Raw genomic sequence first — 12,774 nt, forward strand, 5'->3', positions numbered from 1 at the left:
ATATGTATATATATATATATATATATATATAAACATATATATGGGAAGTCTGGGATTGAAGGCAGCCTAGCAGGCATGTTTTGGGATTGTGGAAGGAAACTGGAGTACCCAGAAAAAACCCATGCAAACACGAGTAATACAAACCCCACAAAGAAAGACCCCAGGTCCAAACCTAGGACCTTCTTGCTGTGAGACAACAGTGCTAACCAATGACCCATCCTACTGCCATCCATGCACATGAAAATTCACACAAGATGGTTTGGTCTGTCTTTAACCTTCCGTCATGTGTTGGACCGGTTCATTTCTAACATTCACAAGCTGGTTCATCTCTAACCTTGTGTCAAATGTTGGCCTGGTCCATCCTGAACCTTGTGTCAGATGTTGGTCCAGTCCATCACTAACCTTGTGTCAGATGTTGGTCCGGTCCATCTCTAACCTTGTGTCAGATGTTGGCCTGTTCCATCTCTAACCTTGTGTCAGATGTTGGTCCGGTCCATCTCTAACCTTGTGTCTGATGTTGGTCCGGTCCATCTCTAACCTTGTGTCAGGTGTTGGCCTGGTCCATCTCTAACCTTGTGTCAGATGTTGGTCCAGTCCATCTCTAACCTTGTGTCAGATGTTGGTCTGGTTCCATCTCTAGCCTTGTGTTCGGTGTCAGTTCATTTAGCAGTGCAACACCTTAGAGACACTTGGCAGCTGTAGGACACTGTGGTTGTTTTATGGCTCAGCAAAAACATGCTTGCTTTTTTTTATATATATATATTTTCTATGAAGATGTAACTTTACCATTATAAAAAGTGGCCAATGACAAGATGCAGATAATTTATTTTTTTTAAGAAATATTCATATCGGGAAAAAAGTCAGGCGACAGCTTAGAAAAAAAAGGCCTATTGTTCTTCCTTGCTGATCAAAACAGTTTCCTGATAAATGTGGACTTGGAAGAAAAGAAAAAAGTGATGCTCGTCTTCTTCCTTTCAATGTTGACAGACTGTGATACAGTACAGAGTTAAGAATTTTACTTCTAAATAATTCTATGTTTATGGTTGCTTTGTGTGTTTTGATGTTCTTTGATGTACTTTTTAGACTAAAGTTTTTTGAACAGGTGTAAAAAAAAATATTTTTAAATCCTGGCAAGTGTTTTTCTTGTCTAATCTTTTGCAATAGGATGTACAAAAAAGCAAACCATTTTGAAATTAACCAATTGTCATTAATTATATTTTGATCTCCATTATACCAATCTTATGCTTTTTAAATGTTCATTTTGTGATATTGACAATTGTATCAAGTATAGACAAGTTTTCTTAGTATGAAAACTTATAGTATTGTCATAATCCTACCCCACACACACACACACGCACACACAACTCACCACACAACAGCAACATGCTTTAAATAAAGGTTGAATGAATGTGTTGATGAGTCTCAGCTTGCTTCCATTTGCCTAAATAGCTCAGCTGATCAGATTCTAACCTTAGTATTAAACTATCATTGCTTACTTTCAAAAGAATTGTTCTTTAAATTTGAATTGGTTAAAGTCAAAACGTGTGTGTGAGAGATTAAAGTTGAATGTGAGTGTCAACGTATCATGATGTGACTGAATCCCACACCAGTGCAACACCACACTCTAGATGTCAACACCCCTAACTTATTAACCTTACACAACACATACGTCTCTACTGTAGTCATTTAATCCCAGTTATCCTCTGACTCATGACAGGCAACTCTGAAACAACATTCTGCAACATTACCACTCATCACTGACATGCTTTGGTGTTTAGTCATGCTTTGGCACAAACTCAAAACTTCAGCCGACATTGTTTGCTTCGAGCTGTGATCCGGAGATCCGTTTGTCTTTTGACACAACAGAAGTGGGAGCCAAATAAGCTGCATCAAAACAACTAGTCCTGTACCTTTAATTAGACCCCAATCACCACTCAGCAGCAGATGATCCTGTGTTGAGACTTTTAATGCCACAGACTCACTGCTTGGACATGGCGGTTCGGTTGAGGCATCATATGTTTGTAAGATGTTGCCGTATTGGAAAAATGAAAAGTTTATTTTTTTAAACGTTTTACTATGAACACAATTTTTTTTTGATTGGCCAGTAAAGCTACAACCAAAAAAATAATAATAATAACCATACTAATACTGGTGCTTTTCAGAAAGGTGGGAGCAAAATTGGGTTTTGTCGACAGGGCGGTGCACCCTCCTTGGGTAGTGGAAGGGGAAACACTGGATCATTGACTGTGGCAGTGTCAGAGATGACAGTAAGTACACTGTAGCCTGCAGTACATTCATATAGCAATTGTATAACATCAGATACTAACAAGCAGTAGGCCAATGTCCCGTCAGAGAAGGATTTGAATAGTGAATGTTCGTAGTTTTCGAGGTGAGTTTTTCTGAACTGGTTTTGAACAGGGAATGCGAGTAAACTTAAATGTTTTTGGTGCAAGATACTCAAATGGGTAGGAGTTACGTTGTGAAGAAGAGAGATGAGGTTTATTTTTCTTGTTTGAGGCGGCAGAGTGACAGAACCTGGCGAGTGGAGGGAGCAAGTTTATCTGCCACCAGGTGCAATGGAGGAGCCAATGGGAGGCCGATGGTGGCCTTGGTCCTCATAGACTAATCTTCAGCCAACCCACTGGCCACCCATATCATTTCACAAAAACTTTACTTTAAAGCAATACGTATAAAAACTAGAAAGTCATAGTTTTCTCAAATGATATGGGTGTCCAGTTTACAGACACACACACACACATCATATATCAATAGTGGTGGCCATTTTGGAGTTAGACCTAACACCATAATTTACGAGAGGAAACTTTCTTACACCTAGATATAGCCAAACACCAAAATCGAAGTTGTTATCTCACTTATTTTTCAAGTTACTTCACTCACAACATTCACAGACAGATGAACGGACAGACTGATGGAAGGAGGGGATTTCCAAATGCCCCTTTTCGATATGCAACGTAAAACAAAAAGCCACCACAGCCAACCGGTAAGAATACATGTACTATGAACACTGTAAAAACAGAACATGGACTCAATGACACTAGAATACCCGTAACAGAATTAAAAAACGTGTACACCTTAAAATCTTAGAAATATATTTTAATCAAATAAGTGTTAATAATTCCTGAGTTTTTCCTGTTTAGAAAATGTGAAAGTTATTTTCCATGTTTGTTTGTTTTTTTGGTTTCCAGGGTTGTTGGGAGCTCTGGCTTCTTAGCCAGGGCTCCTTGTAAGGCATGGAAATCCATTGCCACATACTCCTATATCACTGGACTCTGCATTTTGACACATTGTTTGTCCATTTAGTTCCCAAAATCTTGTTAGAATAAAAAACTGTTTATACTGCAGTAAGGAGCAACATATTTAGATCCTTTTACGCTGAGGATTTTGTTTAAATTGTGATAATGAATGAACCCAGATGCCCTTTGAACTATAATTAAATCAAATCCTGAAGCTCCTAAAGATTCCCACCTCTTCTCTGCACCGCTTTATGTTTAGTAACATAATATAATATCATACATAAAGTGCAATAACGAACTAAAACATGCAAAATCTCAAAACATAAATCTTGTCAAAGATTTCCATCACACGTTTAAACAAGTGACATGAATTACTTTTGTAGCTACGATGACACCGTCAAATACTTAATCCAATATCAGTAATTGCTTTACTTTTGGTAAAATGTATCTAACGGTTTGTCATAACAGAACAAATTAATTAATACAAATTAATGATTTATTTTGTTGTGGTACCCATTAGTGTAGGTGGAGGCTGGTGGAGTAAGCTGGTTGACTGGGTTGGGACTGATGGAGGGATGGATGGAAGGAGGGTGAGAGTCAATGAAGGGATGGGGGCATGAGAGTAAGCTGAAAATCAGAGTGGTAGGAAGGAAGAAGAAGGGTTTATTGCCTGGATACCAGAACAGACCTTGGTTTGTTTGTACACTCCAGGTAGCAATTAATGGCTGAGCTTCTCAAACACCCCCCGATGTACGGTAGGGGACTATGGAATACATCGCAGCGGGCTGGTGGAAACATACATCTAAAAACTAATTATGCCCGCTAATTATTGGATGCAAGTTTTGAGCCTGCCACAAACCACTCTGTCCCTGAAGGGAATTCACGTCTGTCCATTTCTCACAGCGGGAGCCTTGTCATTTCTACAAAACAGGATCAACTGCTGAGAAAAGGACTGAAAAAAAAAAGCTCTAAAGAATGGATGGTCTGATGAGAGCAGAAACAGACCCGCGTGAGAACTGCGACAACTCGCTCAGAACTGGCTAACTGCCTGGAGCGCCTGTCGGAATAAGAATTCATCTTTGAGCAATTTTTAGATTTGACAGGATTGTTGAAATCCGTGTCAACCTAAATACTTTAAAAACTGTTTCACAAAAACATCAAATGGTTTACAGGGATTATCTCCTCACTCAACACTGTTTATTGGGCTGGTGCAACTAAAAACAAACTGCAAATAATTCTTGATTTAGAGTTCATTTAGACTTAAAGGCAGTTTGAGTCTGTATTAAAACACTTATCTGGAAGTGAAGAGCTCAGTTTGAAGACATCTTTTTTATAATAACTGATAAACTCATCTCCCTTACGTGGAAGGAAAAGTTTAGGCCCATTTATTTTGCTGATAGTCTCTAAAAGTGAACAACGGCAAACAGATCAGACCTAAATATGTAGCAGATTTTAAATATTTGAGGTGGCAACTAATTTATTAATCCTCCAGTTTATCAGAACCAGCAATTAAAGTGAGGATACATAAATCTGTATTTTATATGAAAAACGGTCATTAAATGTGAACATTTGTGTTATTGTCTTTGCATCTGGATGTTTTTTTTTTCCACAATCCTGATAACAGCAGGTAATCAAAAAGTGTTATTGTTTTATAATCTTATCTTCATAATCTATTTGAATCATGAGGTGCCTAAAGTTTCCCAACCCTAAAACACATTTTTCCTAATCTAAACCCTTACTTCTCAAATAATTACTATGTACCAACTAAAGTTCCTACACATCATCAAACATCTTTTACGTCTACAGTTATATTATTAATTTACATAATTACAGGGCAATAATTAAAATGTCGCACTCCCTCACCTCCCAATTAATTTATATTAAACTCGGAACTTGTGGCTGATGAAGCAACAGCTGATTTATAATGACCAATTGTCATTTTTGATGCGTTATGAATGAAAATGCTATCAAATTCAAAACTTTTAAAGATTTTTCAAAACTTTATTGGAACTCTGCACAAATAAAGCTGTTTAATCTTCGATCTGCACATCTTATCCTTGGAGACCAGTGATGGAGTCTAGATAAATAAAAAAAACCACATACTTTTTCTAAAGTTAATATTTTATAGAGGTGCACCGATTGCAGTTTTCTGGCCGATCCCTAAAAAGTCTGACCTGCCGATTCTGACTTTGTTTTCTAAGCGAAACTGTCAGGTGTTATAAAATCACAATGCACCTTTAATTTTCCAATATTATTTTATTGAAAAACAAACCCTTGAACAATATCCTAGAAACAATACAAACGTGTTTTAACTGGCCATGAGGTAGTGCTCCGAAATATAAATGAAGTTCAGACAATTGTTGGTAAAACTACCAAAAAAAAAAATCAGTAAAATCAGTTTCTCATGTAAGTATCAGCCGATCTCCCAAAATTAAGGAAATCAAGACCACCTCTAATATTTTCACATCAAATATTAGCAACTCTTACAAATAAACGTGTATTTGTTTTGTCAAATATGTTGAATCAAAAGTTTGGCTACTGGAAAACTTAGCTACATTTGAATATGAACAAGTAACCAAATACTAAAACTTAGATATTACTAACTTACAGTAGTTATTACTAATAGAACAGAACCACGCTGTTAAAAGAACCTCACTGCTAATTGAACCACACTTTAGAAGTATTTCTTTTTCAACTTTGGCACCTTGTTTTTAGTATTTTAGTTGTATTTTCTAGTATGTTTTAGTATTTTTGCTGCATGCTTTGGTATTTCTTGTTGTTTTATTTTTTGGCGAGTCTAGACGATTCTTCTCGTCCTCAGCAATTCATTTAATTGTTGACCATGTGTTAATTTTGCATATGACAAATAAACCAAACCTGAACCTATAAACAGCAAAAACATTTAGTTTGAATCTTAGTGGGACAAAAACATTTTTTTATGAATTTTGCACCAAAAACAAATGAACAGATTCTGCAAAGGTCGAACTGACAGTGAATGGAGCCCAGGCCAAATCCTCAGCAGTACAGATTCAAACATGAAGAGGAGGAGTGGGGTACGAAGGAGGGGACCAACAGATCAGTACAGGTAGCCAGGAGGAGGTGGAGGTGGGGGTGGGGGAGAAGGAGGGTGAAAGAGGAAGGGGATTCATCAGTGGAAGGTGAGAAATTTTGCAAACCTTCCAAACTTGTCCTTGCTTCATAGGAGAGGGGGGAAGCATTGGAACGGAGAGAAGAAGAGAAGAAATCAAAACAAAGAGCCCACCCAGACAAACAGCTTAATCACTGGTTTACACACACACACACACACACACACACACACATGCGCACACAGAAATGTCTTGAAACAACATCTCTCATTCAGATCCTTATATCAATTTGACCCCCCCCCCCCCCCAACACGCACAAAACATGTGGCAACATTTGATCATATTAACACTTGTATCATTGCTAGCTGGTTCAAAGTAACACAGACTGTATAAAACCCACCAACACACACACGCGTGCGCACACACACACACACACACACACACACACACAGAGACAGTGAAAATATCACATCTATTTTTAGGGTGTGGAAATCCTGAAATAATAGGACTGACATTGGGTTAGTCAGCAGCTCCATGGTCTCACAGAACCTTAGGGAAGTTGGGCCCCTGCAGTTTTCACCATCTGCAGCACAGCTCCACCTTTCTGCATCATGGCTGTTGCTTAGTAACTGACGGAGCAATATTCCCTGACTGTTCAAGCAATTGGCAAATGAGACGCTCAAATGTACGCATGAATTCATCACGTTGCAGCACATCCGTGCAGAAACGTGATAAATTCATTCAAATATGATGATGATATCATGCACTTTGTACTGCCTTCATTTAAGATGTTAGGATAACTTCATTCTGTTCCTCGTTCTAAGTGATAAAAAAAGCTCAAGTCTTGTTTCATACTAGGGATGCACAGATATGTTTCTTTCCCCCAAACAAGTAGAAGTATAAGTACAAATACAAGTATTCCTCAGTGTTGTTCTCATCTTGCCTCTGCTGACTGCACAAGCAGTGTGCCAATGTGGTTTTGATTTGTATAGTGAATGTTTGTAGTTTTCAAAATGAGTGTTTTTCTGGACTAGAATTGAACAGGGAATGCAAGTAAACCTTAGTGTTTTGGAAGATATTCAAGTTGATAGGAGTAACGTGTATAAGAACAGAGGTAGTTTATATATTTAGTTGTTTATTTTTTGCTCATCCATGGCGGCACAGAGTGACAGATCCTGGTGAGGCGCAATGGCAAAGCCGGGGGGGGTGGTCAATGGTGGCCTTGGCCACCAAAGATTAATCTTTGACCACCACACTGGACAACTCAATCATTTAGGGAAACTATACTTTAAAACAATATAAAAACTAGAAAGCATAGTTTCCTCAAATGATGGGGGTAGTCAGTTTTCATATATCAAGATACCTAGCTCACAAGGTTTACATATATTTGGTGGCGTGACTCTTAGATTTCAAATTCAATTCAATTCAAAAATACCTTATTAATCCCAAAGGGAAATTATTTGTTGTTGTAACTCGTTATCCTCGTTTCATTAAAAGATGTTATAGATACTGATGGCTGTAGACAGGAAGGATCTCTTGTAAAGGTCCATCCCACAGTGGATCCTAAGAATCTGGCTGTAGATGCCAGATGTTTATTTTATTTTCCAATCCCAGATTTTGACCTGGAACTCCAGTTTTCAAAAGAAAACTGTTTTCTTTATTTTTCAAGTTATTCAGGATGTACTGTATTTTGTACACATTACAAAATCAAATTAAGATCTACAAGTAGAGGATCAGCCAGTGGTGATTGCAAACTGATATATGAAAAAGGTACAGTCAGTAAAATGAATAACTTTACCAACAGTAATTAAAAACAGAGGGATTTGAAATAAATAAATAAATAAATAAAAGTGAAAACCTTGTTAAAAACAAAAAAAACAAGAACAGGTTTAGTACAGCAGTTTTGAAGTAATGGAACATTGACATTAATTTTTTAGATATTTACATACTTAAGACAATGTAATTTTTAACTATTTAGGTCTCATGAATTTGATATGATGTAATGTTATGATTTATTCCGACTTTATATTAAGGGGACCGCAGTAATACAGTGGTTAGTGCGGAAGTCCCATAAGCCTGAGGCAATAGGTTTGAGCCCTGCTCCCATCAGGAAGGGCATCTGGAGTGGAACAATAGTGCTGGTCAGGGTTACTAAAGATATCTCCCTATGCTATCTATGAGGACAGCAAGTACCCGGATTTTGAACAAACAGTATTTTGAGTATAATACAAAACAGTGCTCTGGACGAGGTTTGCATCAGTTAAAAAAACAGCAGAAAAATGGTATCTAATAAATATAACTGCTACAGGACACACAATAGTGATGGCCGATATGCCTCATATGCAAGATATTTGGTTCATGCAGTTTCCAAAGCCGATTACTCAGGGAGAGAAATGTGATCTCCGTTGGAGAGTCGCTGGATACGACTCTGTGGCTGAGTTGGCTTCAAATAGACAAATGTAAACATGTTTAATCTTTTCACCTCGTCAGTTACATAATTTGAACAAAATTTATGACTATTTTAATAGAAAAATTGTTTCCAAATCAAAAATCATTTCTGAATCGAATCTTGACATCAAAAATCTAAAATGAATTGCCAGACACAGAGATTTGTACCCCTATCCTAATCAGATGCCCAAAACACCTCAAACGACTCCTTTTGAAGTGGAGAAGCAGCAGCTCTACTCCGAGCTCCCCCTGGATGACAGAGCTTATCATCCTATCTCTAAGGCTGAACCCAGCCAGGCTGTGAAGGAAGCCACTTTTGGACACTTGTATTCAAGATCTCATTCGTTTGGTCATGATCCAAACCTCATGACCATTGGTGACACTTGGAAGACAGACCAGTAAATTGAGAGCTTTGTCTTTTGACTTAGCTCTTTCTTCACCACGACAAATAAAGCAATGCCCTGATTACTGAGGACAAGGTCCCAACCCACCAATCCATCTCCCGTTTTATCCTACCATTACCTGTGAACAAGACACTCAGATATTTAAACTCCTCCCACTGAGACAAAGTCCCCCACCCACCCCATTTCCGACGGAGAACTTTGGCCCCAGACTTAAAGGAACTGACTCTCATTCCGGCCGCTTCACACACTACTGCGAACTGCCCCAGTGCATGCCAAAGGTCTTGGCATGAAAACGTCAACAGAACCATATCATCTGCATAAAGCAGAGAAGAGACCCTGATGTTCTCAAACCAGATACCATCCTCTCCACAACTGTGTCTCGAGACCTGGTCCATGAACACCACAAACAGGATCAGAGACTAGGGACAGCCCTGATGGAGCCCGACCTGCACTGGAAATGAGCTTGACGCTGTGCCAAGAATGTGGACACATCTCCTGCTTTGGTTATATAAGGACTGGATAGCCCTTAAAAATAACCCAGAAACCGCATACTCCTGAAGGTACCCACCACTCCCCACACAGGTCTTGACGGCCTCCTTCTTCAGCATGACGGCCTCCATCACTGCTGGCATCCACCAGTGGGTCCTTTGGTTGCCATTGCTACAGGAACAAATGACATTCAGGCCATGCAGAGGCTACCTGCAATACAGGACCTGAACTTGGCCCATTCAGATTCCATCCAAACCCTGCTGAAAAAACTTTGTCATCATTTCAGGACTCTTGGATACTCAGGGGTTATTCTTGGCCATTCCTCGAGAATGTTTATGGATCTCACCGGAGGACATTGACTGATTACAGTGACCTCGAGAGCATCTGTAGGTGTTGTTGACCGCTCTCGTCTCTTCCTTCTTCCTGCTCTTCTCTATTGCAGAATGTCTACGTAAATATGTGCTTGTTTGTGCGAGGTGTTTTTTCAATATTAGGGGTTTTTCTCAGCCAAGAAAAAAGTCTGATAGGAATTTTTTTCGCCTCCAACTCCTACATGTGTCCAGTTAACCACTATTTTTGTCTGTCCAAACAGGTCTCACTTGTAAATGAGTTTGAGGCTCAATGTGATTTATCTGTTTAAATAAAGGTTGAATGAATATCCCAAACCTTCCCTGGGACATGTGGAAAAACTCTCCTGGAGGTGTGAGTTGAAGAAGGGAGACAAGGGGCTCCACGAGACATTGCCAGTTCACCCTCATGCATTTGGGTTTACCAGGTCTGTCCGGCAGCCTCCCCTGACATGAGACATCCATGTGAGATAAATTTTTCTAAAAATGTATACAAATTTACCAGTCTACGCAATTTTTCCAGTCCTGTTTTAATAGCTGAAGCAAATCTCTAGCAAATAAGGTTTATTGTTCCGACTAGTCTGACATCCATTTAGATACAAACGAGACCATCTGCAGATTTTTTTTATCCCCTTTCATCAATTTTTGGTCTCTTTGTAGTGGTAATAGCTGAGATGAATACCCATCATGGATTTTGAGTCCTAACTGACCTGTTGTAAGAATTTTTGACTAATCAACATATCTAAATAAATAAATAAAGTCAGATTAGTTGACTATGAAATAAGAATTCAAAGACATAAGACAGTAAATTTAAATTCATTGAGTACACCATTATTTAAATATTAAATCGATTTACCTTCTGCTTTGCATAATTACCAGAGTATTGTTTCGGTTATAATCAATCAACCTTTATTTATACAGGTAAATCCCATTGAGCCTCGAGGACTCATTTACAAGAGAGACCTGATTTCAACAAAGAAAGATGACAACAATGGACAACAGCAACAACAATAAACAGTTATAAAAAAGCATACTACAGTTTTTTTTTTTTTTTTTTTAACAAATAGGATGGCTAAAAGGAAAAGGTAGCAAAACAAACAAACAAAAAAAAACAGCTAGATTCCAAGACAAATGTAGAAAACTAACAACAGGAACATGTCAGCATTGGACCCTGCCAGGTGTCCAACAGATTCTTAAAGACACTTGGAGAGGTCAAGGTCGAGAGCTTCAAATCTTTTTGTAAGATGTTCCAGGAAACAGGAGCGGAATAGGAGAAGGCCCTTTTGCCGAGTTCAGTTCTCACTGAGGGAACACTGCAGGTAATAATGTCCTGAGAGCGCACTCCGTAGCTGCACTCACGCAGAGACATGTAGGAGGAGATGTATGAAGGCAGCAGACCAAGAAGTGATTTAAAGATGAAAATGTACCAGTGAGAGAGTCTGCGTGAAGTTAATGATGTCCAGTTAACCAGTGAATACAGTGTGCAGTGGTGGGTATGACAATCACAGCCAGTTATGAATCTTAGTGCACCATGATAGACAGCATCCAACATCTGCAGGGTGCTTGTAGGAGCGTTCATGTAAATAATATCACCAAAATCAATTGAGGGAAGGAAAGTCACAGATACAAGGCGTTTTTAAATTAAAATAAAATCACAAAACTAAATCTGCATGTCTACCAATATATACCGTACACATTTAGGCTGCCAGATTGAGTGCAGATTAAAGGATATGGTCATTGTCAAGATGGAATTTTGTTCCAAACACACCTTAACAAAAACAATTAAAGAATCTTATACAAATTCTTCCTCTAAATTTTATTAAATGGGGTCCTCATTTTAAAATAAAATCTGCACACATACTACCTTTAATAATCTAACGCTTCACTTAAGAGTTCATTCCACATTAATCTGTTTCATTTAATTCAGTCAATGAGAACATTTTACAGCATTAATTACTGTAAATCTTTCCGAAAACTGTAAAAAAATAAAATAAACACTTTTGCATCGTTTTATACTTCAGGGCAAGTGGGGATAAAAGGCCACTCAGAGAATTTAATGGCAAGCAGTTTGCTCCCATTAAACTTATGAATTACTTTAGACATTAAAAAAAAAAAAAACAAAGTATGAGGGAAAACATCGCCTCTGGTACTTTGTTAAATGCCAGTTTATACTTTTTCCACCATAAGATAACTTAAATGTTATATTTACTATCTATGCTCCATATACTGTAAATACATAGTTACATCTACCATTAACAAGTGTTTTTCTTTTTCTTTCTTCCGATAAAAACTACTCCTGGACCATTCTGCGTTTGTCTTTTTCCTGTTCTCTCTAACCCCAGTCAGTCGAGGCAGGTGGCTACATATCCTGGTTCTGTTTAGGGATGCATCGATCCACATTTTTTACTTCTGATCCGATCCCGATACCTAAATCTAATGCCCCTTTTCCATTAGTACCGGTACGGGCCGGTACAGCACAGCTCTACTCTACTCGGTACGGTACAGGTTGTGTTTCCATTATGCTTTCAGTACCGGTTCCAGTGGGCGGGGTTCAAATTGACGTCACCACCTCTCACCAGCTGGTGGCGCTGAGACGCAGAAACTGTTTTCAGTACAGGTTGAGAATTTATGTTATTTTGAAGTTGTGTGTATGTATGCATGCATGTATGTGTGTATGTACATGTGTATAAATATATAATTATATATACACATATATATCTATATATATTTATACACACACACACAC

The 12,774-nt window shown here is 38.4% G+C and overlaps 1 protein-coding gene across 3 annotated transcripts in view; it reads right to left on the reverse strand.

Annotated features, from left to right (window-relative positions):
• nckap1 (NCK-associated protein 1) overlaps window positions 1–12,774 on the reverse strand; it is a 94,255-nt gene that overhangs the window by 65,164 nt on the left and 16,317 nt on the right. Inside the window, exon 2 of one of the 3 annotated variants that reach the window (XM_037680545.1) lies at window positions 6,431–6,448. The exons of the other annotated variants lie outside the window; for them this stretch is intronic. Coding sequence (XP_037536473.1) covers window positions 6,431–6,448 — 18 coding nt within the window. The remainder of the gene's footprint in view (window positions 1–6,430; window positions 6,449–12,774) is intronic. 3 annotated transcript variants of the gene reach the window in all.

Source organism: Nematolebias whitei, chromosome 1 (assembly GCF_014905685.2).
Source record: "Nematolebias whitei isolate Nwh7 chromosome 1, NemWhi1, whole genome shotgun sequence".
Taxonomy (NCBI): domain Eukaryota; kingdom Metazoa; phylum Chordata; class Actinopteri; order Cyprinodontiformes; family Rivulidae; genus Nematolebias; species Nematolebias whitei.